This window comes from Mustela nivalis (assembly GCF_964662115.1).
Source record: "Mustela nivalis genome assembly, chromosome: 19".
Taxonomy (NCBI): domain Eukaryota; kingdom Metazoa; phylum Chordata; class Mammalia; order Carnivora; family Mustelidae; genus Mustela; species Mustela nivalis.
Window position 1 is genome coordinate 28,052,475 of NC_139038.1, and position 25,788 is coordinate 28,078,262.

Below are 25,788 nucleotides of genomic sequence, written 5' to 3' on the forward strand. Positions count from 1 at the left end.
CCCTTTACTCTCCAGGGCCAGACCTAGAACCCTAGCGTTAACAGCCTGAGGGTCAGGCTGGGTTCAGAGTTTGGCCGTCCGCTAGGCTGTTTCTGTGTCGGGAGGGAATAGCTTTACCCAGAAATTCAATATTATAAGATCTCACTGCGGTCCCCATAATTTTTTTTTTTTTTTTTGACTCCGCATCTCATGCAGAAAAATCCCAGGACCTTGGCTGGAGTTTCATGTGCACTATTAAGAACTGGAAATAAAATGACTTTACCACCTTGTTTTCCTCCCAGTATCTTGGTCCATTGAGAATTCATGCTGATGATCTGTTTTAAACCACTGGCCTGGAGATTGATAAACTGGTCATTTGGGATGACATTTTTCTGTAGATCAAACTGGCAAAGAATTGAAAGACTGGTCCTGTGCTAGTGCTGAGAGAGTGTGAGCGCATTTTCCGGAGAATAATTTGGCACTAGGTGTCACCGTGTGTGTGTGTTTGGTAAAAGGTACATAACATAAAATTTGGGGCGCCTGGGTGGCTCAGTGGGTTAAAGCCTCTGCCTTTGGTTCAGGTCATGATCCCAGGGTCCTGGGATCCAGCCAGGGGTAGGACTCTGCTCAGCAGTGAGCCTGCTTCCCTTCCTCTCTCTCTTTACCTGCCTCTCTGCCTATTTGTGTTCTCTGTCTGTCAAATAAATAAATAAAACCTTAAAAAAAAAAAGAAAAAAAGGATACATAACATAAAATTTACCATTTTAGCCATTTTTAAGTGTACAGTGGCATTAAGTACATTCACATGGTTGTGCAACTATCACCAGCATCCATCTCCAGGACTTTTTCATCTTCCCATACTGAAGCTCCGTACCTGTTAAACGTTTAATACCAACCCATCCTCCCCACCCACCTGCCTTTCTCTCTAGCCTCTGAGAACCACCATTCTACTTCCTATTTTTGTGAATCTGACAACTCTAGGCACGTCATATGAGTAGAATTACACTTTGTCTTTTTGTGACTGACTTATTTCATTTAGCATGATATCCTCAAAGTTTATCTGTCTTGTAGCATGTGTCAGAATTTCCTTCCTTTTAAAGGTTGAGTAATATTCCCTTCTAAGTATATACGACCTTTTGTTTACCTACTCATCTGTTGATGGGCACTGTGTTGCTTCCTCCCTTTGGTTATTATGAATACGCTACTAAGAACACAGGAGTGTAAATACCCATCCAAGCTTCTCTTTTCAATATTTTTTTGGTGTATTCCCAGAAATGCAATTGCTGCATTATAGGATAATTCTATTTTTAATCTTTTGGAATCCCAATACTGTTTTCCACAGCGGCTACACCAGTTTGCCCTCCCATCAACAGCATGGAAGAATTTCAGCTTCTTAACTAAGAGATGGGAAAGATTATCTCAATATGTTTTTTTTTTTTTTAAGATTTTATTTATTTATTTATTTCACAGACAGAGATCACAAGTAGGCAGAGAGGCAGGCAGAGAGAGAGGGGGGAAGCAGACTCCCTGCCGAGCAGAGAGCCGGATGCGGGGCTCGATCACAGGACCCTGGGATCATGACCTGAGCCGAAGGCAGAGGCTTTAACCCACTGAGCCGCCCAGGCGCCCTTCAATAATGGTTTTGATTTGTATTAGTGATGTTGAGCAAATTTTCGTGTTTATTGGTCATTTGTATACCTTTTGAGGTGAAATGTTTATACAAGTCCTTTGTTTATTTTTTAATCAGATTTTTTGGTCATTGAATTGTGGGAGTTCTTTATATATTAATGATATTAACCCCTCATCAGATGTATATATGATTTCTCCCATTCCATGGGTTGACTTTTTACTTTTTATTTTTTTTTAAGATTTCATTTATTTATTTGAGAGAGAGCGCACAAGCAGGGTGATGGGGCAGAGGGAGAGGGAGAAGCAGGCTCTCTGCTGAGCAGAAAGATTAATGCAGGACTCCATCCCAGGATCCCAGGGTCATGACTGGAGCAGAAGGCAGCTGCTTAACTGACTTAGTCACCCAGACATACCATTTTTTTACTTTGTTGATAGAATCCTTTCATTCATGAATATTTTAAGTTTTGTTGTAGTCCCATTCATCTGGTTTTTTGTTGTTGTTGTTGTTGTTGCCTGTGCTTTGGGTATCATATTTTTAAAAAATCATTGCCAAATCCAATATTATGAAGCTTTTGCCTTATGTTTTATGCTGACAATCTTAGACTTTCATGAACTCTTACATTTAGATGTTTGATCTAGTTTGAGTTAATTTTTATATGGTATAAAGGATCTAACTTCATTCTTTGCATGTGGATATCCAGTGTTCCCAGTACTATTGTTGAAAAGACTCTTCGCATTGAATGATCTCTACATACGTGCTGTAAATCATACGTCCATTTACACAAAGGTTTATTTTGGGGGTCTCTATTTCGTTGGTTTCTAGGTCTTTATTTATGCCAATACCACTCTGTTTTGATTACTATAGCTTTGTATTAAGTTTCATTATTTATCTAAATTACATAGATCTTATTTAAATTATCTAAAATTATTTCAGTTACTTAAAATTCAAATTTAAGTGGCCATAGGTGTCTAGTACTTTCTGTATGAGACTTCTTAAGCTGCAACAAGAAGGTAGAGAGGATATTTCAAGCCTGAAGTTTGACTATCTGTATTTTCCTCTTTGCCATTCCACCTGAACTCTAGCATTCACACTCACTCTCTGCTGTTCATACTAGGGATAGTGAGCATAATTAGCTATATGTAAATTTCCATTGAATGAAGCAAAAGAAATGAACTCGTGGAGGGAATTGGTGGAGAAAATAGGTCCAGACTCTTCTGTGTTCTTTAGAGTACCTGATGCTTCCTTTTGCGGGAAAATGGTTATCCTTTTTTCCAAAGACAAACGGATTTATACTCAATAAATCTCAAACTAAGAGGTGTGAATGCAGGAGAATTTTGACAAGTCCGAACTCTAATCATATCTAACATTTATTTATACAGTACTCCATAATTCAGACTTTATCTCCACTTATCTTCAGCCCTATTTAATGAATGAGAAAATTGAGGTTTAGGAAGGTTGAATACATCCCAGACGTAATTAATGGCAGACCGTCTTCTAAACAACTTCAGAGTCTAAACAACTTCACATCTTTGTGAAAGATGAAAGTGAATTCACTCACTCAGCCTACGTTTACTTAGCATCTACTGTGCATCAACACCGTTGATGCACCGCTCTGAGGATCAATCGTATACTCCCAACCGTCCAAACCAGCAAGACCTCCCCAGTCCCTTTGGCTAGTGCGGTAGATAAAGGTCTCAGGTTTGCATGCTCCTCACCTCTCTTACGTGACCCTCCTTCCCATTCGTCTTCACCGCCCTCCCTCCCCCCCCACCCCACCTAAATTATTTTCACTGCAGCACCGGGCTCTTTGTCTTCACAGCGCTGATTGTGTTTCCAAGTGCCAAGTTTCAGTCCTGCCTGACTTTTTCCCCTTTTACCCGGTTAAGCTCCAAGGGGGCAGGGACTTTCTCTTCTGTTCATCCCCGTATCCCCATCCGTTTCAGAGTGCCTGGCACACCATGTTGCCAGGGAATATTTGTTCACCAACTGGGTGTCAAGACATGAACATTTCTTCGGAAGTTACGGTCCCCACGACTGGCAGAGCCAGCTAGACCGCATCCCGGGGATTCCCACCACCACGCTCCGCCTCTGTCCCTGGAAAGAGGGAAAGCAGCTCAACCTGGCTCCGCCCCCACCGCTGACGCAGGCTCACGTGACGCGCGCCGGCGCGCGCTGTTTCCGGAAGTCGCCGCCGTGGTCTTCCCCGCCGCTGCCTCCGCTGCTGTTGCGGTCCCCGCGGAACTTTGCGAGTAGAACGGCTGAGGCGGGCCCGGGCGGGGCCGGGGTTCAGGCCACTCTGCAGAATGGAGATAATCAGGAGCAGTGCGTGTCCTCCGTGCACCTCCCCGAGTCCCCACGGCTCCCCCTCGCCCGGCTTGCTAGGCCCAGACCAGGGCCGGTTTGCTTGGCGGGGCCTGGATTGAAGCAGCCCCTCAGGGGTTGCTTCCTCTTAAGTCTGTGAGCTTTTGGGAGCCCTGCCCCTCTCTGTCCCGTGCACCCCTAGGGGCCTTGTCCTCCTGCCCGGGCATCCCCCAAGGCTGTGTGTCTCTGTGGCTCGTGTGCTTCCTTGGCCCGGGCACCCCCCGGGGCTTGTCCTGGGCCCTTGACCCCCTCCAACTGTGCACGGGTCTGGGACTTGATACTCTCGGTCTTGTTTAATCCCTCTAGGACCTGCCCTCCTCCAGCCCGAGGTCTCAGGATCTCCCCTGCCCTTCTTTCCTCTCCCGTTAGGACCTCTTGGGCAGAAAGCCAGGCCACAGTTTCTGAGCTGCTTCTCGGTTTCTTCACAGATTTTAAGAGTAATCTTCACAAAGTGTACCAGGCCATAGAGGAGGCCGACTTCTTCGCCATCGATGGGGAGTTTTCAGGTATCCCTCGCTTGCAAGCTGGGGGCTAGCAGGGTATACAGCTAAGGCTTCTGACTCCCTGCCCTCCCGCCTGCTGGCCGCTCCTCCCAGTTTGTGGCCTTGGGCGTTGTAGGAGTCTTATGTTTCCTCTTAGACGTTTCAAGGGTGTGGAAGAGGTGCGGTGGGTTTGTGATCGTTCAAGCTCGGAAAGGTTACACATTGAGATCACGGTTTTGGTGCTGCCTGAAACTGTGACATGCACGTGGTAGGGTTAAGGTCAGACTTTTTTTGGTGTTTGGTAAAATGTGCATAACATAAAATTTGCTATCTTAACCCTCTGGAAGTGGTTTTTGTAGTTCAGTGGCGTGAAGCACATTCACAGCGTCTTCCATCCATCTCCAGAACTTTTTTATTTTCCTGGAACTGAAGCTCTGTACCAGCAGTAACTCTCCATTTTTCCATTCCCGCTGCCTCTGGCAGCTATTATTTCTGTCTCTATGAGTTTGACTGTGCTAGGCACTTCATATAAGTGGATTCATAGATTGTTTTTCCCTTGTGATTGACTTTAGGGTCAGGCTTTTGCAGGTAAGTGAAGGCATTTCTTTATGCATTAGGGGGAAGTGTTCATTGCCTACCTCAGCATGGGTCTTGTATGTGTGTGTAAAACTTGATATCAACACTTAACGATGGCAAAGCTTTTTTTTTTTCCTTTGGATAGAAAACTAATTTCTGAATTGTTGAAGTCAGTATGAACAATTGGTGTAGGTAGCCTCTTTTGCTACCTGATTTTATGTGTTTAAAAAACTTCAGTCCTTTTTGAAGGAATCCATGCTCAGGTCGCTATGCTAGTGACCTTTAAGCACGAGGTTTCTAGTTGGAGTCAGTTCCCTGGGAAGCTCAGTTTTCAGCAGAAGTAATTTTGGTTTTTGACCTTGAAGATTCTTTGTCGTGTAAATATTACTCCAAACTATTGATCAAGATTGGTACTCTAACAATAATATACTTCAGGATTCCAAACAGTAATATACTTCAGGATTCCTAAATCGTCTGGTTATGCATTCATTCTTTTGAAGGCAGCAAAACTTATTTAATGATGGAGATTGCTTTCTTAAATCATTATTATGGTTTGAAGCCTGTTTTAGACACTAACACTGCCTATTATCAAATTAAAGCATTCACATCTCTAAATTCATTATTACAGTGTGTTTAGCTTGGTGGCCAGTGAAATTAATTCTCATTTTGAAAACATGAAGTAGGGAGCACTTCCAATTAATCATAATTCATAAGAATATGAAATTAGACGCTGTTGAATAGTTGACTGATGTTTAACATGAGTGTTAAAAAAATGTCATTTTTTTAAAATTAGGGATCAGTGATGGACCTTCAGTAACTGCATTGACAAATGGTTTTGACACTCCGGAAGAAAGGTATCAGAAGCTTAAAAAGGTAAGTGGATGTGCTCCAACATCTCCCCCGGCCCCATATTGGTCTTCCTTACGTTGAATTATAAAGAAATGTTATCATTAAACTTGTACGTTAACTTCTCTGCTCCTGCTGTGAAATGATATTTTAGTGATGTTAAAAATAACAGCAAAAATAATTGTTTGGGGAAAACATTTTGGGGAAGGTTTAGTATTTCCAGTGTTAATTTGATTTGTAGGGAATACAGTGTGATTATTTTAATCATTTGGAAATAGGCCTAATGTGATGCTCTGGTTGGTGGATAGGTGCTTAATTGGGAAAAGTATTAAGAAATGTAAGTAAATTAATAATACTTCTGATACGTAATTTTTAATCTTTTGTAATTGGAAGTATTCTGCTAAAAGTCAGATTGAGTAGTTAGAAAGCCCGTCTGACTGAGAGTACTTTTGCTCACGTTGCATTTACAACACTGATTTGACAGGTGTTTTCTTTCCCTTTTCCAGCATTCCATGGACTTTTTGCTGTTTCAGTTTGGCCTTTGCACGTTTAAGTATGACCACACAGATTCAAAGTAGGTTGTTTTAATAAATGGCGGATTTTTTTTCCCCCCCCCGGGTGTAGTGTAACCCACTAAGTCTCCTTTTTGTCTTCTTTCCCTCAGGTATATAACAAAGTCATTCAACTTCTACGTGTTCCCAAAACCCTTCAATAGATCCTCGCCAGATGTCAAGTTTGTTTGTCAGGTTGGTAGCATAATTGATTTTCTTCTGTTAGGAAGTGCTGATGGGGCAGTGAGGAAATGTGGAATCAGAATTCTTTTTTTTTTTTTTTTAATTTATTTGACAGACAGAGATCACATGTAGGCAGAGAGGCAGGCAGAGAGAGAGGGGGAGGCAGTCTCCCTGCTGAGCAGAGAGCCCTATATGGGGCTCAATCCCAGGACCTCAGGATCATGATCCGAGCCAAGGGCAGAGGCTTTAACCCACTGAGCCACCCAGGCACCCCCAGAATTCTTCTTAAAGTTTGGTTCTGTCTTAGACTTTGGGTTTTTAGCAAACCATTTCACCTCTCCGACTTTGAGTTTTAGGGTGGCAAATTAATGACACTGCTCTTTTCTTCTTTCTTTTAGAATCAGGGGTAAGAGCAAGAGACAGGCAGACAGAAACCAGAACCCAGGGTTTATTATTAAGCAAAGCTGATTTTGGGAACATGGCTTTGTAATGTGTTTCTGTTTGGGATTTTTTTAACATCTTACCCTTGTTTGAACCTACAGATCAGGTCCTTCAGGCTTCTTCCCTTCCTATTCTCCTTGTACTCATCTCCAAGAGTAGAGCTCTCTTTTCTAGAGAAACAGAGTATGTATGCATCCTGTTCAAAAAGAGAGAACCCAGAAGGGGCTAAAGTCATATGCTCATTTCCATTTCCCTCATTCTCCAGTGAAGAAAGAGAGCCCGTAGTTTCCTCCCGAGGAGGAGAGGGCATGCTCTCTGTATCAAGGTAAGGATTCAGGGAGGTTGGCCTTTAGAGTTGTAGTTCATTTGGTAGACCTCAGTAAGTATCAGTTTCCTCTTTCTGTTCTCTTAGTAATCTGTTATAAAGGATAAAGAGGATGCGAGTGAGTGGCGTAGTGTGTGCATGCGTGATTAGAGACAAGGGATGGTCTTTTTTACCTTATAATCTTGTATCTTCACTTCTCTCTCAGCAAAGTTAGTTCATTTGAGTCTTGCCATCCTTCCCTCTGCTTGTAAGTAGGAATGCAGTTAAGAAAGCCTGGAGTGTAAGCTTCCTAGTGAGTGAACCATGCTAAATTCTTTCTGTAATACGGCAAGTGAAATTAGGAATTAATCCTCTGCCTGGGGCTGTAGAGGAAAGGTGAAGATAATTTTGGTTTTGTAACCTGGTTTCTTAAATAAGCAAGCAAGCCTTTATTCTGCATTCAGTTAATAGTCTTTTATCAATTATCTTAGTCAGGGATACTAATTAAATGGTATTTGTAGATTCTTTTTTCTTTTCTTTTTTTTTATTCGTTTATTTGACAGAGAGAGATCAGTAGTAGGCAGAGAGAGAGAGAGAGAGAGGGAAGCAGGCTCCCCGCTGAGCAGAGAGCCCGATGCGGGACTTGATCCCAGGGCCTTGAGATCATGACCTGAGCCGAAGGCAGAGGCTTAACCCGCTGAGCCACCCAGGTGCCCGTATTTGTAGATTCTTACTGAGGAAAAAACTGAGCTCCGTTTGGCAATTTGTGTGGATAACGTTTTCCAGTAATACCTCAGGAGAAGATAGAAATGTTAAGTGGGTCCCATGACATCATTAGCTGGGCCTCAGTTGGGCAAAAGCAGACATTGGCAATGAGACACCTTAGGAATGATGCTTTGTTCTAAATACCAACACGAGTGCGGATGCTACAGATGCAGACTGGAAGTGGATAGGAAGAACTCTGGGTCATACGAAGCTATTCTGTGGCCACAATCGGAATATTTAATGCAATTCTAGTTGCCACTACTCCTTACAAAACACACAAAAAAGATGTGATAGAGTCGAACAGGCCAGAGACTCATGTCTAAAATGGACATTGGGGGGGCACCTGGATAGCTCCATTGGGAAAAGGTCCTACTCTTGAGTTTAGCTCAGATCATGATCTCAGGGTCGTGAGATTGAGCGCCAAGTCCGGCTCCACACTCAGCATGGAGTCGCTCGTCCCTCTCCCTCTGCTTCCCCCCATCACCCCACTTGTACACATGTGTATGCACGTGCTCGCTCTCTCTCTCTCGAAGAAATAAAAAAATAAAATCTTAAATGAAATAAGGGGCACCTGGGTGGCTCAGTGGGTTAAAGCCTCTGCCTTCAGCTCAGGTCGTGATCCCAGGGTCCTGGGATCAAGCCCCACATCGGGCTCTCTGCTCTGCAGGGAGCCTGCTTCCTCCTCTCTCTCTGCCTGCCTCACTGCCTACCTGTGATCTCTGTCTGTCAAATAATAAATAAAATCTTAAAAAAAAAATAAAATGGACAATGATAAATGTTACAATTTTTTTATTCTGGAAAAGCAAAGTCACAGAAAAGGTTTAGACTTAATATGTAAATTTGTGAATTATATGGATAAGGTAAATGATACTATCTTTGAATTTTTGTTTTGTTTTTTTCTCCATCCAAGATGATTTCTGTTTTGTTCAAAATTCTGACACTGTTGGGACATCTGGGTGGCTCAGTAGGTTAAGCATGTGCCTTCTGCTCAGGTCATGATCCTAGGGTCCTGGGATCAAGTCCCACACTGAGCTCCTTGCTCATCAGGGAGCCTGCTTCTCCGTCTCCCTCTGCCTGCCGCTCGCTCCCCCTGCTTGTGCACACGGGCTTTTTCTCTGACAAATAAATAAATCTTTTAAAAAAGTAAAATTCTAGGACTGCAGCAGACTTGCATCTTGCACAGAAGTTAGCTTCTAAAGTCAAAGAGTGGGGCAAAAATCATGTCTAGGCAAAAATCACCTTGGAAATCTCTTACCATCCTTAAAACAGGTAGGGTTTGGGAGTATAGCAGCACGATAGGCTCTTTGAAAAATAAATGTCTGTACACACAGTAGAGATGCTTACACTCTAGGAAGGCTATGGAAGAATGGGCAGATCAAGAACCACATACACTCCCAGGGAGTGTACCCATCCCGTGGGATGGGAGGCATTTACATTACTTAAAAGTTTTTTATGAGTACAGTTGATAGATAATATTAGATTAGTTTCAGGTATACAACATAGTGATTCAACATCTCTGTCCTGCTGTGCTCACAAGTGTAGCTACTACCTGTCACTGTACAAGACTATGAAAATATTAATGATTGTGTTCCCTGTACTGTACCTTTGGTTCCTATGACTTCATCATTCCATGACTGGCGGTCTGTACACTTCCACTCCCTTCTCCCCTTCCCTATTTCCCCTCTAGCAACTATCAGTTTATTCTCTGTGTCTTAGGCATTTACCCTGTTTTTATCTCTTTTTCTTCTCTTTTTTTCTTGGTGAGCATCAAATGTTGAATTCATTGATGATAATACATAAATGATTGTGAAATATCAAAATATTGCTGCTGTTTGTAGAGTAAATGAGTTTTTTTTAATACCCTCTTCCTCGTGCCACTTCCTTCCCCATTTCTCTCCTTTTTCCTTTTTTTTTTTTTTTAAGATATTTATTTAAGAGAGAGTGTGAGTGAGAGAGAGAGGGAGCACAAGCGGGCAGGAGGGATAGAGGGGGAGTGAGAAGCACACTCCTTGCTGAGCAGGGATCCCGACATGGGGCTCGATCCCAGGACCCTGTGATCATTACCTGAGCTAAAGGCACACGCTTAACCAGTTGAGCCACTCAGGCGCCCCTTCTTTTTCCCAACTTTTATGACTTGTATACATACACAGATTTCTTCCACTTATGATGGTGGCATGTCCCAATAAACCCATTGTAAGTTGAAAACATTGTAAGTCAAGACTGCTTTTAATACCCCTGACTTGCTAGACATCATAGAGTAGCCTGCCCTATCTTAAGTATGCTCAGAACACTGAAATTAGCCTGCTCTTGGGCAAAATTATCTACCATAAAGCCCATTTTGTAAAGTTAAAAATCTCATGTCATTTATTGAATACCATATTAGAGGGAAATACAGGATGGTTGCTTGGCTGGTGTGCCTGGCTGGCTCTGTCTGGACCAGGCAGTTCTTGATCTCAGGGTTGTGAGTTTGAGCCCCGTGATGGGTTAAAAATGACATCTTTAAAGAGAAAAATAGGAATGTTTTTATGGGTACAGAATGGTTACAAGCACTTGTGTTCGCGAGGTTGAACGGGACCTGCCACTGCCCGGAGTTAGGAGAGAATGTAGTATGCTATAGATCACGAGCTCGGAAAAGATCCAAAATCAAAAATAGAACTATAGTTTCTTCTGAATGCTTATTGCTTTTGTACCACCGTGAAGTGGAAAAATCCTAAATTGAGCCATTGTTAAATTGGGGATCATCAATATCCATAGGTCTGCACATGTATACCTAACTTTAGCTTTTTAAAAAAATATATATATGGGGCGCCTGGGTGGCTCAGTGGGTTAAAGCCTCTGACTTCGGCTCAGGTCATGAACCCAGGGTCCTGGGATCGAGCCCCGCATTGGGCTCTCTGCTCGGCAGGGAGACTGCTTCCCCCCTCTTTCTCAGCCTGCCTTTCTGCCTACTTGTGATCTCTGTCTGTAAAATAAATGAATAAAAGCTTTAAAAAAATTAAAAAAAAAATAGAATCTTGGTATTCATATTTTATGTAACATGTATTTTCCATTCAACATGGTTTCTTCATATTTCACAGTATGAATATATGTACTTTAATTGGAATTTAGAAGCTTTCCAAAGGTTCCTTTTTTTTTGGAGAGAGAGAGAGTTGGAGAGAGACTCCTAAGCAGGCTTTGTGCCTAGCATGGGGTCTGACATGGAACTCAGTCTCATGACCTGAGCTGAAACCAAGAGTCAGGTGCTTAACTGATTGAGCCACCCAGTTGTCCCAAAGGTTCCCTATTTTAAACAGTATTACAGTCAGTATTCATGTGAGGTGTATCTTGGTATATATATAGGACTTTTTTTTTTTAAAGTAAGCTCTGTGTCCAATGCGGGACTTGAACTCAGAACCCTGAGATCAAGAGTTATATGCTCTCCTGAGTGAACCAGCCAGGAGCTACATATATGTAGGAATATTTTTATGGGATTTAAAAACTTTTTTAAAAACATTTTATTTATTTGACAGAAGAGAGAGACAGAGGGAACACAAGCAGGGGGAATGGGAGAAGGAGAAGCAGGCCTCCCACTGAGTAGGGAGTGCAATGCGAGGCTCCATCCCAGGACCCTGCAATCATGACCTGAGCCGAAGGCAGATGCTTAACCCACTGAGCCACCCACGTGCCCTACAGGATTTTTTTTTTTTTTTTAAGATTTTATTTATTTATATATTTGACAGAGAGAGAGAGAGAGATCACAAGTAGGCGGGTGGGGCAGGCAGGGAGCTGGCTCTCCGCCAAGCAGAGACCCCGATGCGGGGCTCAATCCCAGGACCCCGAGACCATGACCCGAGCCAAAGGCAGAGGCTCAACCCACTGAGTCACCCAGGTGCCCCAATAGGTTTTTTACAGATTTCCTAGAAGGGAAATTGCTGACTCATTGGGCATATGCATTTGGAATTTTGATAGCTGCCTGAAACTGTTCTCCCAGATAGCTCTGCTCACTTTTTAAATCCTGAAAATGTTACATTTGGGACAAATAGAAGGTAATGGATACTAAACCCAAATAGATTTTGTAGGTTTAAGGATTTTTTTTTTTTTAAATTATGGTAAGAAATACATAACAAAATTCACCATTTTGAGTAGATTTTAAAAGATTTTATTAGAGAGAGAGAGAGAGAGAGAGAATGAGCAGCAGAGGGAGGAGCAGAGGGCTTGATCCTAGGACCCCGGGATCATGACCGGAGCCGAAGACAGATGCTTAACCCACTGAGCCACCCAGGCGCCCTTATGGTAGTATTTTCTTAATGTTCATTTCAACGTCTATATTTCGGCTCACTCTGGGTTTGAGATATATTTGTGTAATCAGTGTTGTTCCTGAGAACTTTTCTCTATTTTTGATCTTGGATGTAAAGTCCAGCCAGTGAAGATTTTAGGTTTTCACAGTCACCCTTGGGGTGGATGTTGATGTGTTACAATTTGCCCATGTGAGCTACTTTAAACTTGAACTGGTGGTGAGAGGCTGTCAGGACATTTTATTTCTTTTTATAGTTTCTTCTTCAGTGCACTGATCGGTAGTTTTCTGCCTTTATGGAAGAAGATGTGTTTACCCATTAGAATTTTCTTAAATATTGTGAAACGAAGCATATTTGTTTTATAAGCTCTACAGGAGAAGAGCCTAGATAGCTTAAATGAATGGGTCATTTGGCAGCCTTGGAGTAGCAATCCTAATTTTCTGACCTTTGGCATGCCACTTCCTTGGCCGTCTGCCTTGTTTTCGTGTGTGAGTTACCTCACTGCTTCTGTTCACCTATCTGCCGCCAACGTCACCAAAATGTGTGTTCTGTTCCCTCTTGTTTCAGAGTTCAAGCATTGACTTTCTAGCAAGCCAAGGATTTGATTTTAATAAAGTTTTCCGCAATGGTAAGATTATTTATGGCTTATCCCTAGAGCTTGTAATTTGGGTCTGGATGAGAATGATCTTTTTGGGCCTGCCCTCTGAGACAGAATCTCAGAGTCCTGGTATACCATGTGCAGCCTTAGAATTAAAAAAAAAAACTCTTTTATTGTGCCTTTTAAAATGTGTAGCCTTGTCTACCGTGAACTGAACGAGAAGAGTAGAGGCCACTCCATTTTGCTCTAAGGAGGCCTCACGAACTCCTGATCTTACTGAATGGACTTTATTCTCCCACTGGTGCGACTTTGTGGCCCTCACAGGCCACCTGTGGGGAGCACTGCTCTGTTTTCTTCAGTGAGACAGGCGGCAGAGTACTTTAAAAAGGAGCTGTATGCTAGTAGTGCTCTCATGAAAAGCTCCCTTTCTCAGGTGACGCTTGCTTCATAATTGGAGGTGGTTTCTCACCGGAGAAAGAAAGTCTGCGTAGACAGCATGGTCACGACAGCTGACTGGGTTGTGTGACAGGTGGGCGGATCCCCCGAGGAAAGGGACTGAGGAAAGGGACTGCGTCTCATTCATTTCAAATCCCCGGGGCAGAGTGCAAGCCCTTGGCTGGGTCAGGGAAATGACCATAATATTCATGAGGCAATTTCTGGTGTTAAAGTCCCCGCCAGAGTGCTTTTCCTTCCTTTATTGCCTGAAAAATGTTTCAGAAAGCCTCTGGTTTTCCCCGCTGTTTTAAGCACCTGCTGCTCTAAGGTCAGTAACTACTTTTAATTATCCTCACAAATTGTATTCTTTTCCGCCGTGAAGACAGAATCATTGAGTGAGTTCAGAAGGGAGATTTTTCTCAACAAAAGTGGTAGAACATAGACTCAAAACATTCTCTGCCTCTCAGCAAGACTGTCTTTCGAGCCCTTTAGAACCCATGCCGTGGTGTTTTTTAATTGTCTCAATGGTACAGCGTCTTAGTTTTTATGGATGATTGTGATTTTTGGAAACACTGGAAAAAAAAGAATTTTGCAGCCCAAACTGCTTAACATTGGGAGTGAACCAGCTGGGTACCACAATTTGGGTGTTTAAAAAAATTTTTTCTTTTTGCCGCATACTTGATTCTGAAAGCTATTGTAAAATACAAGATCAAAGGGGCACCTTGGGGGCTCAGTCAGTTAAGCATCCGACACTTGATCTCAGCTCAGGGCTTGATCTTAGAGTCAGGATTTCAAGCCCCACGTTGGGCCCCATGCTGGGTGTGGAGCCTACTTAAAAAAACAAATAGGATACAAATTGCAAATGTTGTAAGAGCACTATATTGGACTAAGTGTAGAAATCTTTCAAAGGAACTAGTTTAACCAGCCTCTAAGCATGTTTAGCTTCCAGCCTGATGGTTTTATTTCCATGAAAGGAGAGAAACAGCCAAATTGGAGTGTGCCTTATTCTCCTTGTTTTGGAGCCAGACCTTGGAATATTTTCGTCACAACCGAGTCAGGATTCCCACATTTATCATGACCAGACTCATCCCCAGGTGTCCGTTGGTCTCCTTGTTCCCTCATGCTACTTGCAAGCCGCTTGGGTTCCCTCTTCCCAGGAGCCCCTGTTGGCAGGGATGTTCGGCGTGCCACCGCTTCCGTCACTCCTCTTTCTGCCCATTTCATGGGTGTGGCATTCAGGACAGCCTTGGCTTTGGCGTGCTGTCTTCTGTCTGCTCCTACCTCCCTCCTTGTTGGGGGTAACATCAGCATCCACAGGGATGACCAGCAAACGCTCTGTCTTGTCTGCTTCTTGACCAGGTGCACAGCAGTCTTGGCTCCTGTGTCCCCTCCGCCATCTCTGTCCTTTACTACCCGTGATGGGTCTTATCACCGCTAACTGTGCCCACCTCCCGCATTTTTCACACTGACAGCACTACCTCTAGTCCTTCTTGCTGACTTCGTCTCGTTACACGTGATGTTAACTTGTTTTTTCCATTGTGGAAACACACATACCACTTAGCATCTTAACCGTTTTTTTTTTTTTTTTTTGAGATTTTATTTATTTATTTGACAGGTAGGCAGAGAGGCAGGCAGAGAGAGAGGAAGGTAAGCAGGCTCTCTGCCGAGCAGAGAGCCCAATGTGGGCCTCTATCCCAGGACCCTGGGATCATGACCTGAGCCAAAGGCAGAGGCTTTAACCCACTGAGCCACCCAGGCACCCCCATCTTAACCATTTTTAAGTATTCTGTTCAGTGATACCAAGGACGTTTGTGTCTTGCAGCTGTTGGCATTAATAGTGTTGATAACCTTTGTTACCAATTAATTTTAACAACTCCCAATGCTTCTTGCATGGAATGATGAGTATTGTTGACAGTCATGATTTTCCAGTTCCATCGTTGGGAGAAGTTCATTAGTGTCCCATGACTTTTAATGGTTCCCATTATCGTGATGATCCCTAAATGGGGGTCTCAGTACCTTTCTCCTGAATGTTAAGTTTCTATCTACCATGCTTAATTTATGTATGCCCTTAGCTGATTTACATATCCAGGAGATAACTTTGGATTTTCACTCCTTGGGCCCCAAACTGTCCTTTACCCAGTGTTCCCCTCCTCCATAAGTGACCTGCTGTCTGATGCTGCTTAACACCTAATAGCCCGGGGTCGTTTTGGATCTCTCTCTTCCCTTTATCCCTCCTTCCAGTAATATCTGCAGGTTCCTCTTTCTCTAGTCTCTGTAGTCTAAGCTGGGTCACAAAGCATGACCCACTGCCTACTTTGTAAATAAGGTCGTCTTGTAAATAAAGCCACATCTGTTCTTTTACCCTGTGTGTATGGCTGTTTTCGTGTTGGAAGAACAGAGTTGACTGGTTGTAGCAGCGCTCCCCGTGAGGCCCACAAGCCTGAAACAGTTCCCCCCTTACGAGAAAGTTTACTGACCTCCGATGGAAGCCGTTATCTCTTGCCTGGACAGTTGCTTTCAACTGACTTCCCTACTTCAACCCTCAGAGGAGTCTAAGTGATCTCTTACAAAGGAGAAGCGGATAATGTAATTATCTTGCCTAAAACCTTCTAACGGCATTCCATTGCTCTTAAAAGAAAACAAATTCTTTTTAAAGATTTTATTTATTTATTTTTGCAAGAGAGAAGAGAGAGTGTGTGTAAAAGCAGGGGGCGGGGCAGAGGGAGAAGCAGACTCCCCGCTGAGCAGGGAGCTCTAGGAAGGACTTGATCCCAGGACCCTGGGATCCTGACCCGAGCCGAAGGCAGACACTTAACCGACTGAGCCACCCAGGTACTCAGGATAGAATTAATTCTTATCCTGGCCTGTAAAGGCCTGGGCAGTCTTGAGCTGTCCTCTCCATGCGGACATTGTGCTTTTCTCCTGCTCACCGTGTTCTGGGCGCGCCAGCGTGCTTGCTGTTTCGGGAGCAGCCTGCACCCTTCCGTCCTCTGTGTGTTTATACTTGTTCCCTTGCCTGAAATACTCCTCCCCTGACTCTTTGCCCGCCTGAGGCATTCTTATCCTTGGGGTCTTCCCTCGCAGTGACCTTGTCTGATCATCTTGTCAAAGGTCTTTCCCTTCACTGCAGGGCACAATGCGTCTCCTTTCACCCCTTGAGACCCCTTGTGCCCGAGACAGCGCCTGGCCGGGTAGAAGTACCCAATAAGCGTTTGCTGGCAGAAGATGAATGACGGGAGCAAATGAACAGACAGGCGTTATTTCAAAATCATTTGCTTTTTCTCTTGATTTTTTTGGGATACAGTTACATATATTCAGTCTTTCCTGAGTGTTTTAGATTGACTGGTTGGTTCAAGAATTTGTATGTTAAAATTTTTATGTTTAGTTACCTCTGCTAATGCATTCTTTTTAAAATCACACTTAGGAATTCCGTATTTAAATCAGGAAGAAGAAAGGCAGTTAAGAGAGCAGTATGATGAAAAACGTCTGCAGTCCAATGGCGCAGGAGCGCTGTCTTACGTATCTCCAAACACTTCCAAATGTCCTGTGACAATTCCTGAGGACCAGAAGAAGTTCATCGACCAAGTGGTGTAAGTTCCAGAACAGAAACCAGATGTGCATTATGTAAATGAATGCTGGTGCCGAACTGACAGCTGTGTTTTTTTAAATGATTTTATTTATTTATTTGAGAGAGAGAGAGAGAGCATGAATTGTTTGAGGCGCAGAGGGAGAAACAGACTGTCTGCTGAGCAGGGAGCCCAATGGCGGGGCTCGACCCCAGGACCCTGAGATCATGACCCTAGCAAAAGGCAGACGCCCAGCTGACTGAGCCACCCAGGCGTCCCCCAGCATCTGTAGTTTAAGCTTGGGCTGCGCACACATAGCACGCGCAGGGGTGATAGAGGGGATGGCAGGATTTCATTGTGTCATACCTGAATTTGTGTAATCACAGCACATTGTAAAATAGAATTTTGTGTATTGTACTTAGACTTCCCACGTGTCTTGGGCAAGAGACTCTCTAGGCCAGTGGGCATACCCCCTATATATAGGACGGAGGGCCCCATAAACATCAGCTAGTTTCCCTGAAGGCAGAGGAACAAAACAGGCCGATTTGGATATTTGCAACACATCCATGTTTTTGTTTTGTTTTGTTTTTTAAAGATTTTATTTATTTCTTTGACAGCGATCACAAGTAGGCAGAGAGGCAGGCAGAGAGAGGGAAGGAAGCAGGCTGCCCGTGGAGCAGAGAGCGGGGCTCGATCTTGGGACCCTGGGATCATGACCTGAGCCAAAAGCAGAGGCTTTAACCCACTGAGCCACCCAGGCGCCCCTGTTTTGTTTTGTTTTTTGAATGACATTTCTGACTAGTACACCGGCCATTGGAGGAACGTCTGGTTTTCTTGGGTTTTTGGTATAACTGCTTTATTAGAAAAGTAAAAATTAATATAGTGACTTTATTTTCCTTGAGTGTAGTTGACACACAATGTTACATGAGTTTCAGGTGTACAACAGTGATTTGACAGGTTTATACGTTGCGCTGTGTTTGCACGTGTAGCTCCCATCTGTCCCGGGTCATTGGTGGTACTCCTCTAACGCTCTGCTTTTTATTTGCATGACACTTTTTTCATTTTTTTGGTTTTATTTTTTTTAATTTAAATTTGGTTAACATATAGTGTATTATTGATTTCAGAAGTAGAGCTCAGTGATTCATCAGTCTTCTATAACACCCAGTGCCCATTACATCATGTGCCCTCCTCACTGTCCATCACTCAGGTACCCCATCCTCCCACCCCCTTCCCCTGTGACTTACTTATTTCTTAACTGGAGGCCTGTATCTCCCTCCCCCCTTCACCCATTTTGCCCAACCCCCTACCCCCCTCCCTTAGAAAGGTAAAAATTTAAACCACTTGTTTTGATGAATCCTTGAGAAGTTTCCCTAACTCATGAATAACAACAACAAAAAGACTGTGGGTCCAAATAAAATGTTTTTTTAAAAAGATTTATTTAGTTTTAAAGAGAGAAAGAGGGGTGCCCGGGTGGCTCAGCGGATTAAGCCTCTGCTTTCGGGTTGCATCATGATCTCAGGGTCCTGGGATCGAGTCCCACATCGAGCTCTCTGCTCAGCAGGGAGCCTGCTTCTCCCCCTCTCTCTGCCTGCCTCTTTGCCTATTTGTAATCTCTCTTTGTCAAATAAATAAATAAAATAAAAAAAAATAAAGAGAGAACAAGGGGGAGAGAGGGAGAGAGACAGCATGTGCAGGAGGGGCAGAGGGGGAGGGAGAGAGAATCACAAGCAGACTCTGAGCTGAGCAGGGAGCCCCACACCACAGGGCTCAATCTCACAACCCTGAGACCAAGAGTTGGGTGCTTAACCAACTGCGTGGCCCCAGGCAATCCCCAAATAAAGTATTTCTATGGGGAACCATGTATATATAACTTGTTCAGTGTAGCTAAAAACTTATAACCTGACCTATGTATGTCCTTACAGTGAGATTGCTTCTGAGTATGGTTATATTCTGTTGGTCTATGACTTCATTCCTTAAAGATACTGATGGTGATGTTTTCATTCTAATTCTGCAGAGAGAAAATAGAAGATTTACTACAAAGTGAAGAAAACAAGAACTTGGATTTAGAGCCATGTACTGGGTTAGTTGCCCTGAATGTTTTCATGCATTCTTTTTTTGGAGAGGTGGATGATTTCTGGCATGTGCTCCGTTTTGGTCTTTGAAACGTACATTCATAGTCTTGTTATTATTTGTATGTTCCCAGGATGTAAGCACTAACTTTAGCATTAACATAGTGGGGACAATGGTGTATTGAGACACTGAATGAACAGCTTGTCCTATTCTCAGAGGGTTGAGAAAACCCTTGTGCCTCTTTGGCTTTAAGTCAAGCCCCAGAGTGGTATAATTACTTTAGCCTTGAAGAATGGTTAATACCTGACAGCTTAAAGGGAAGCATTCACGTCAGCCTGCTTCTGTCCTGATTTCTCTCTGCAGCAAACAGCAATCAGTGTTCAAAAGAGGCAGTGACTCAAACGCCTTTCTTCCCTTTTACTTTGTGACTAGCTTTCCAAAAGTGTTTTGTTTTTTTAAAAATTTTATTTATTTTATTTGACAGACAGTGAGATCATCAGTAGGCAGAGAGGCAGGCAGAGGTCGGGGTGGGGGAAGCAGGCTCCCTGCTGAGCAGAGAGCCCGATGTGGGGCTCGATCCCAGGACCCTGAGACTGCGACCCAAGCCGAAGGCAGAGGCTCAACCCACTGAGCCACCTGGGCGCCCCACAAAAGTGTTTTAATGCATGTGTCTCTTAAATGTCACTGGACAGCCACGAGAAGTGATACTGTGGTTGGATGAGATCTTTTACCTCTTGGGTAAATGGGATGATAATAATAATAATAAAGAAGATGCTGATGAACACAGGTGACAAGGGCTCCTGCCACCTCAGATAGCCCGCGTGTATTTTGTTGGCATATCACCTGTCACTTCTCATGGACTCACTTTGAAAAATTAAATGTCTTTCCCAACCAGTGCTCAGCTAGGATTTTCTTTTAATGAGCCCAAATCAGGACCTTCTCTTTTCTTCTTACAGGTTCCAAAGGAAACTGATTTATCAGACTTTGAGCTGGAAGTAAGTATTTATATTATGAGTAAGAGCTCTGTGAGGGGCCCAGGATCGAAAACTGTATACAATCTTTTAGCTCTCTTGTCACTTTTAAGATTGTGCAGCTCTTGGTCATCGGACCATGTCACGCTCCTGGGCCCTGCTTTATTGTGCTACTTCCCCCTACTTCTTAAGTTCCTTACATACCTGCTAATTTCCTTTGCTGTTATTTCTTAGCATGTGCTTTTAAGCCTTTAAAATTTTCTTTTGTCACTTTGGCCTGAAGTCCATTAAGTTGGATGTATTGTGTCGTGGTCTTTGAAGGTATATGATACAGATGGGGTTTTAAGATCTAGAAAACAGCTAGATGAGTGTTTTTGTTTTGTTTTGTTTTTTGTTTTTTGGTATTTTTTTTAGAGATTTTAATTATTTATTTGGCAGAGATTACAAGTAGTCAGAGAGGCAGGCAGAGAGAGAGAGAGAAGAAGAAGCAGGTTCCCCACTGAGCAGAGAGCGGGATGTGGGGCTCAGTCCCAGGACCTTGGGATCATGACCCAAGCTGAAGGCAGAGGTTTTAACCCACTGAGCCACCCAGGCACCCTGATGAGTACTCTTTCTAAAGCAGGGGTTGGACCATACGTGGGTTTTAGGAGGTCTCTGGATCCCCTGAATTCTCATCCATGATCTTGTGCAGGTGTTTTTCTGGAGGTGTTTCTGGTGGTTTCTCTGTATTTTCTTTTTTTTTTTTTTGCGGGGGGTGGGGGAGCATGTGTATGTGTGTGCACGTGAGGGGGTGGTACAGAGGGGCAGAGGGGCAGAGGGTGATGGAGAGAATCTCAAGCAGACTCCATGCTGAGCATGGAGCCCGTCGCAGGACTTGATCTTATGACCTTGAGATCATGGGCTGAAATCAAGAGTTGGACACCTCACTGAGCCACCCAAGGGCCCTCTGTCTGTATTTTCAGGTGGATCTCTAGCCAAAAATTGAACATGAGTGAGAGCAGTTGGATGTTTGTATTTGACGTTGGGGCCGTTATTCTCCCATTAGAATCTCTCAGTGATACATACATGAAATTTACCTTGAACAAAACAGGAAAAGGGCCATTGTCCTCTGAATGGGCTCCTTTCCTGTCATGTTACCCTTGCAGTGTACTCCATGTGGGTTCCAGATTCCTCTCCTTGGCTCTTGCAAGCAACCATGCCAAACTACGGCACAGTTAACTTTTCTCAAACCTTCTCTATGTATGCCCCATAAGTTGCCCTTAGGAAGTAAATGTTCTTATATTCGGAAGCAAGTTTGTGTGGTAATGAGCTGACTGTGTCATGTGGTGTGTGACACCTCAGAAGATGTCCTCGTCCTAAAAAATTAACTTGAAATCAGATACACTCCTGCCTTTTAAAAAGACATAGAGGGGTGCCTGGGTGGCTCAGTGGGTTAAGCCGCTGCCTTCAGCTCAGGTCATGATCTCAGGGTCCTGGGATCGAGTCCCGCATTGGGCTCTCTGCTCAGCAGGGAGTCTGCTTCCTCCTCTCTCTCTCTCTGCCTGCCTCTCTGCCTACTTGTGATCTCTCTCTGTCAAATAAATAAATAAAATCTTAAAAAAAAATAAAAAAAATAAAAAGCAGACATAGAGAAATCTTGGGAAGCTGGAGTATTATGGACTAGGCTTCCTATAAAGTCTTCATCATAGTAGTATTTATTTTATATTTAATAAAGCTTAGTGAACTATAGCTGTAGATTTGCTTTGAACATACCTAGGGCTTTAGCTGTTATTGTCTCCTCTAGTGATGTCCTGTTGTCTCTCTCTTCTTTAGGTATCCCAAAGGCATCCACGTTGACACTTTAGAAACTGAAAAGGTAACTCCCAGAACTATCGGGCACCAGACCCATGCAGTGAGACGTTGAACGTGCTCAGAGTCAGGATTGACTCCTGGCTCTGCTTCCTGTGAGCTGGGTGGCTTTGGGCAAGTCAGTTCACCTTGGGAAGCTTCGTCTTCCTCATTTGTACTCTGGAGGACCTGCCTGACAGTGACTCTCTGTGCCTGTTTCACACCTGTTTTGTGGTGATCGAGTGGGTCCATGGACATGAACATGCTTTGTAAACTTGAATGTATGCAGACGTTAGTATGCCTTCTGATGATGGCAGAAAGCTGTAGTGCTCTGCATGAAAAAAAAAAAGGCTTCCTGTTTGGTGGGCTCGTGAAATTCATAGAATCTGGGGCATAAGCATAGGCATCACTCTAGCACATTCTCCTGAGGTGTCCTCATGGACCCCTGATGGGCCATGGGAGGCTGAGGGTGGGTTCCAGGAGCAAAAATGCAGAACTGTAGAATTACGCGGTTGCTCCTGAGTCAGATGTCCGATGAAATAAGAGATGAAGTTATTTGAAAAATCTTGCTAGAAGATAAGTCTCAGACTCGGACACAGCATGTGATGTGCTTAATTGATACAAAATGGAAAGCATGAGAAAGAAGGGACTGGTTTTCTGATGGGAAAGCCAGGATTTTTTTTTCTTACGTCAGTGAAATACACAGAAATTTAATTTAAAGCCACCTGTTCAGAAATTCACGTTCAAATGCAGCATAATTTCTTAGTGTTCATCGTGAAACGTATCTTATTCTCACAGTCTGTTGATACTTGGAGGTGACCTCTGTTGGGGTGAGTTAATAAGACACGAGCAAATGTCATGCATGCGCTGAGGCAGGATTTTATTTTGTAACACATCAACTCAGTTTTCGGCGGCGTTTCAAAATATTTTCATTGGGTTAGCCCAGGAAGGCGGTGTGCTGGCAAAATGTGTAACTTTGAATGTCAGCTGAATCTGAGTTGTTTGAGGTCAGGTTTCCTCTGGAAAGGTGTACGTCTGCTTTATGTCTTTCAGAAAGAGCGCTACATTGTCATCAGCAAAGTAGATGAAGAGGAGCGTAAGAGGAGGGAGCAGCAGAAACTCGCTAAGGAACAGGTGACTGAGTCACGTTCATGTCCTTTGGGTGAGAAGCGACACCTTGATACTGACTTAGGCCTTAGGACCTGTGTTTGTAGGTCCCATGTCACATTTAGCGTCACGAATAGTGTCCTACCGTAGCAGAATTGAGTTGGCAGAAACACCTAGAACAGAACAAGGAAACTTAAGGTTAAAGCCACCAAAGTGAGTCTGACTGTGAATCAGTCTCGAAGAAACCGTCGTCTTGGTCATCATTAGGATTGTACGTCCCTGAACCGCATGCCTGTTAGCTAATGCTGCTGTGTGTAGCTCTGGGCACAGTTGCTGATTTCCCTTAAACAAACTCTGAAACTGGTGATGCGACAGATTAGGATGACATGGTATTTGCATTGTTGGAGCATCGTCACCCTGGTTGTGGTCCGGAGAACAGATCCCAGGGAGGAGGACTGGAGGTGGGGAGACCATTTACGCTGTGGACTGACCTTGCTGGGATAGGATAGTGCGGAGCCATGTAGGTGGACCCAGGAGAGGTTTAGAAGGTAGAATCAGTGGAATTTGGTATTGGGTATGAGTGGTGAAAGTAGAAGGGAAAAAAGACAGTCAAGCCAGGAATCTGAGCCACTGGGTAGACTGGTTTCAGACGGGGTTGGGCCAGATGATCCTGGTAGGGGGACACAGAGGAGGCCAAGAGCTCCCACATGCGTAAGGCAGGGCCACCTCTGACTGACTGAGTCAGGAGGATGCGGAAAGCCACTGCTGGATTTAGACAACATATTACTTACACAGAGAAGGAAGAGCAGTCTGTGGCCATCCCTCCCTAACCGCGCCTGATGCCCTCTCATCTCGGAAGCTAAGCGGGGTCGGGCCTGGTTAGTACTTGGGCAGGAGAAGGAAGAGCGGCCAGAGGTACTGGCCGCATTGGTCCCAACCACCAAAATGACAGCACGGAGACCAGAGGGGCCAGGAGACCGCAGTGTGAGTTGTGCGTACCCCATTACCAAGGAGCACATTATAGAGGGCAGCTGAGTCCTATTCTGTGCCATAGCTCTCTTCTGCAAAGGGTGGGGGCAGACAACCCCAGACCTCATCAGAACCTGGAAGGTGTGAGAAACCCTCGTGCCAGCCTCCTACCTGCTCTTCCAGGGTGTTCCACCAGCACAGAGACGGGTCGGGACTTAGGCCTTTGCCTGTGTGGAAACGTGCTAAGTCACCAGGTACCACGGCACAGGTGTCCCCCCACATTGGACAAGGACTTTACCTTCTGTTTTTTGACCTGATGACATTGTAGATGTCTTGGGATGTCCGTGGGTGGGTGTCCTATCAGCGGGCTTGTCCTTCTGGCACGCAGGAGAGAAGGTGAGGTGAGGGCTGGGTGTGGCCGTCATCAGTCCGGAGACCAGCACCGGGCTGGAGCACCTACAGTGTGCCGAAGAACCAGGATTAGATGGTCTGGGCTGGGTTCCTGAGGGAATCTGGCATTTAAATGATAAGCAGGAGTAGGAAAATGGACCCAGGGGGTCTTGTGACCAGCAGCCAAGGGAGGAGAGTGTTGAAGAGGGGAATGTGAGCAGAGAAGAAGTTAAGGATAAAAACGGAGATGTGGCCACTGGGTTTAGCCTTGGGAATAGTTTTCCTTATTTTTTTTTTTTAAATAATAATGATTTTTAAGTGTGGCAGTAAAAGTTTAATAATGGTTTTGAGAGCTAGTTCCAACCTCTGGGTTGGAACCCAGAGGACAGAGGGGAGAACAAGACAGAAATCTGAGACCCCAGGGAACTGAGATACTTAGCAGCGACCCCAGCGCAGCACTCATCCTTCCAGGAATTCAACTGCTAACCCACCTGGCAAGAAGGATCTTCTGGTTACAAGGAACAATGAACATTCCGGCGTAGGAGTTAGGGTGAAATTACTTATTCGCCGTTTCTAGTGTATTCACCGTGTGTTCAAGCATTATGGTAGGTGCAGAGGGCATGAGAACAATTTATTTATTTATTTATTTGAGAGAGAAAGTGAGATAGCAAGTTAGCACCGAGCAGGAGGGAGGAGGAGAGGGAGAAGCGGACGCACCGCTGAGCAGGGAGCCCGACGCAGGGCTCGATCCCAGGACCCCGCGATCATGCCCTGAGCCGAAGGCAGACGCTTAACCACCTGAGCCACCCAGGGCGCCCCAGAATGAATGATTCATGGCTTTTCCTAAGAGTTAACAGTCTATCTGGGAGAAAGTCCTAAAACATGTCATTCAGACATTTGCATAGGATTATAAATTTTTTTAAATAAACATATTCTTAAAAATTAAAAAGAAGTTTTAATTGTGGGAAAGTACACATAACAGAAAATTTACTCTCCTGTTTCGAAGTGCACAGTTCTATAGTGTTAAGTGCTTTCCCCTTGTGTAGGCACCCCGTCCTTCCCTGTAATCGTTCTCATCCCCTTAAATACTAACTGTCTGCACCCACCAGCCCCTGCCATCCACCCTTCTACTTTGTCTCTCTGAGTCAGACCACTCTAGGCACCTCATGTGAGTGGAATCATCCAGCATTTGTCTTTCAGGGGCTGGCTTAGTTCATTCAGCACACTGTCCTTCGGGTTCAGCCGTGTAGTAGCAGGTGTCAGAATTCCCTTCCTTTTTAAGCTGACTAGTAGTCCACTGCCTGTGGAGACCACGTTTTCTTCATCCATCTGTCATGGACACTTAGTCCTTCTGCCTTTTGGTTCTTGTGAATAATGCTCCTCTGATCATGGGTGTGCGGTATCTCTTGGAGTCCCTGCTTTCAGTTCTCCCGCGTATATACCCAGACATGAAATCGCTGGGT

The 25,788-nt window shown here is 44.2% G+C and overlaps 1 protein-coding gene across 2 annotated transcripts in view; it reads left to right on the forward strand.

The window, feature by feature from the left end:
* Window positions 1-3,748: 3,748 nt before the first annotated feature.
* Window positions 3,749-25,788, forward strand: part of PARN (poly(A)-specific ribonuclease) — a 157,165-nt gene continuing 135,125 nt past the window's right edge. The window contains exons 1-11 of one of the 2 annotated variants that reach the window (XM_082715015.1): window positions 3,749-3,931; window positions 4,399-4,476; window positions 5,822-5,901; window positions 6,381-6,448; window positions 6,539-6,620; window positions 12,960-13,020; window positions 16,850-17,015; window positions 19,006-19,071; window positions 20,018-20,056; window positions 21,845-21,887; window positions 22,913-22,993. In XM_082715015.1, coding sequence (XP_082571141.1) covers window positions 3,913-3,931; window positions 4,399-4,476; window positions 5,822-5,901; window positions 6,381-6,448; window positions 6,539-6,620; window positions 12,960-13,020; window positions 16,850-17,015; window positions 19,006-19,071; window positions 20,018-20,056; window positions 21,845-21,887; window positions 22,913-22,993 — 783 coding nt within the window. In that variant the 5' untranslated portion in view covers window positions 3,749-3,912. The remainder of the gene's footprint in view (window positions 3,932-4,398; window positions 4,477-5,821; window positions 5,902-6,380; window positions 6,449-6,538; window positions 6,621-12,959; window positions 13,021-16,849; window positions 17,016-19,005; window positions 19,072-20,017; window positions 20,057-21,844; window positions 21,888-22,912; window positions 22,994-25,788) is intronic. The other variant, XM_082715016.1, reaches the window with a different exon arrangement.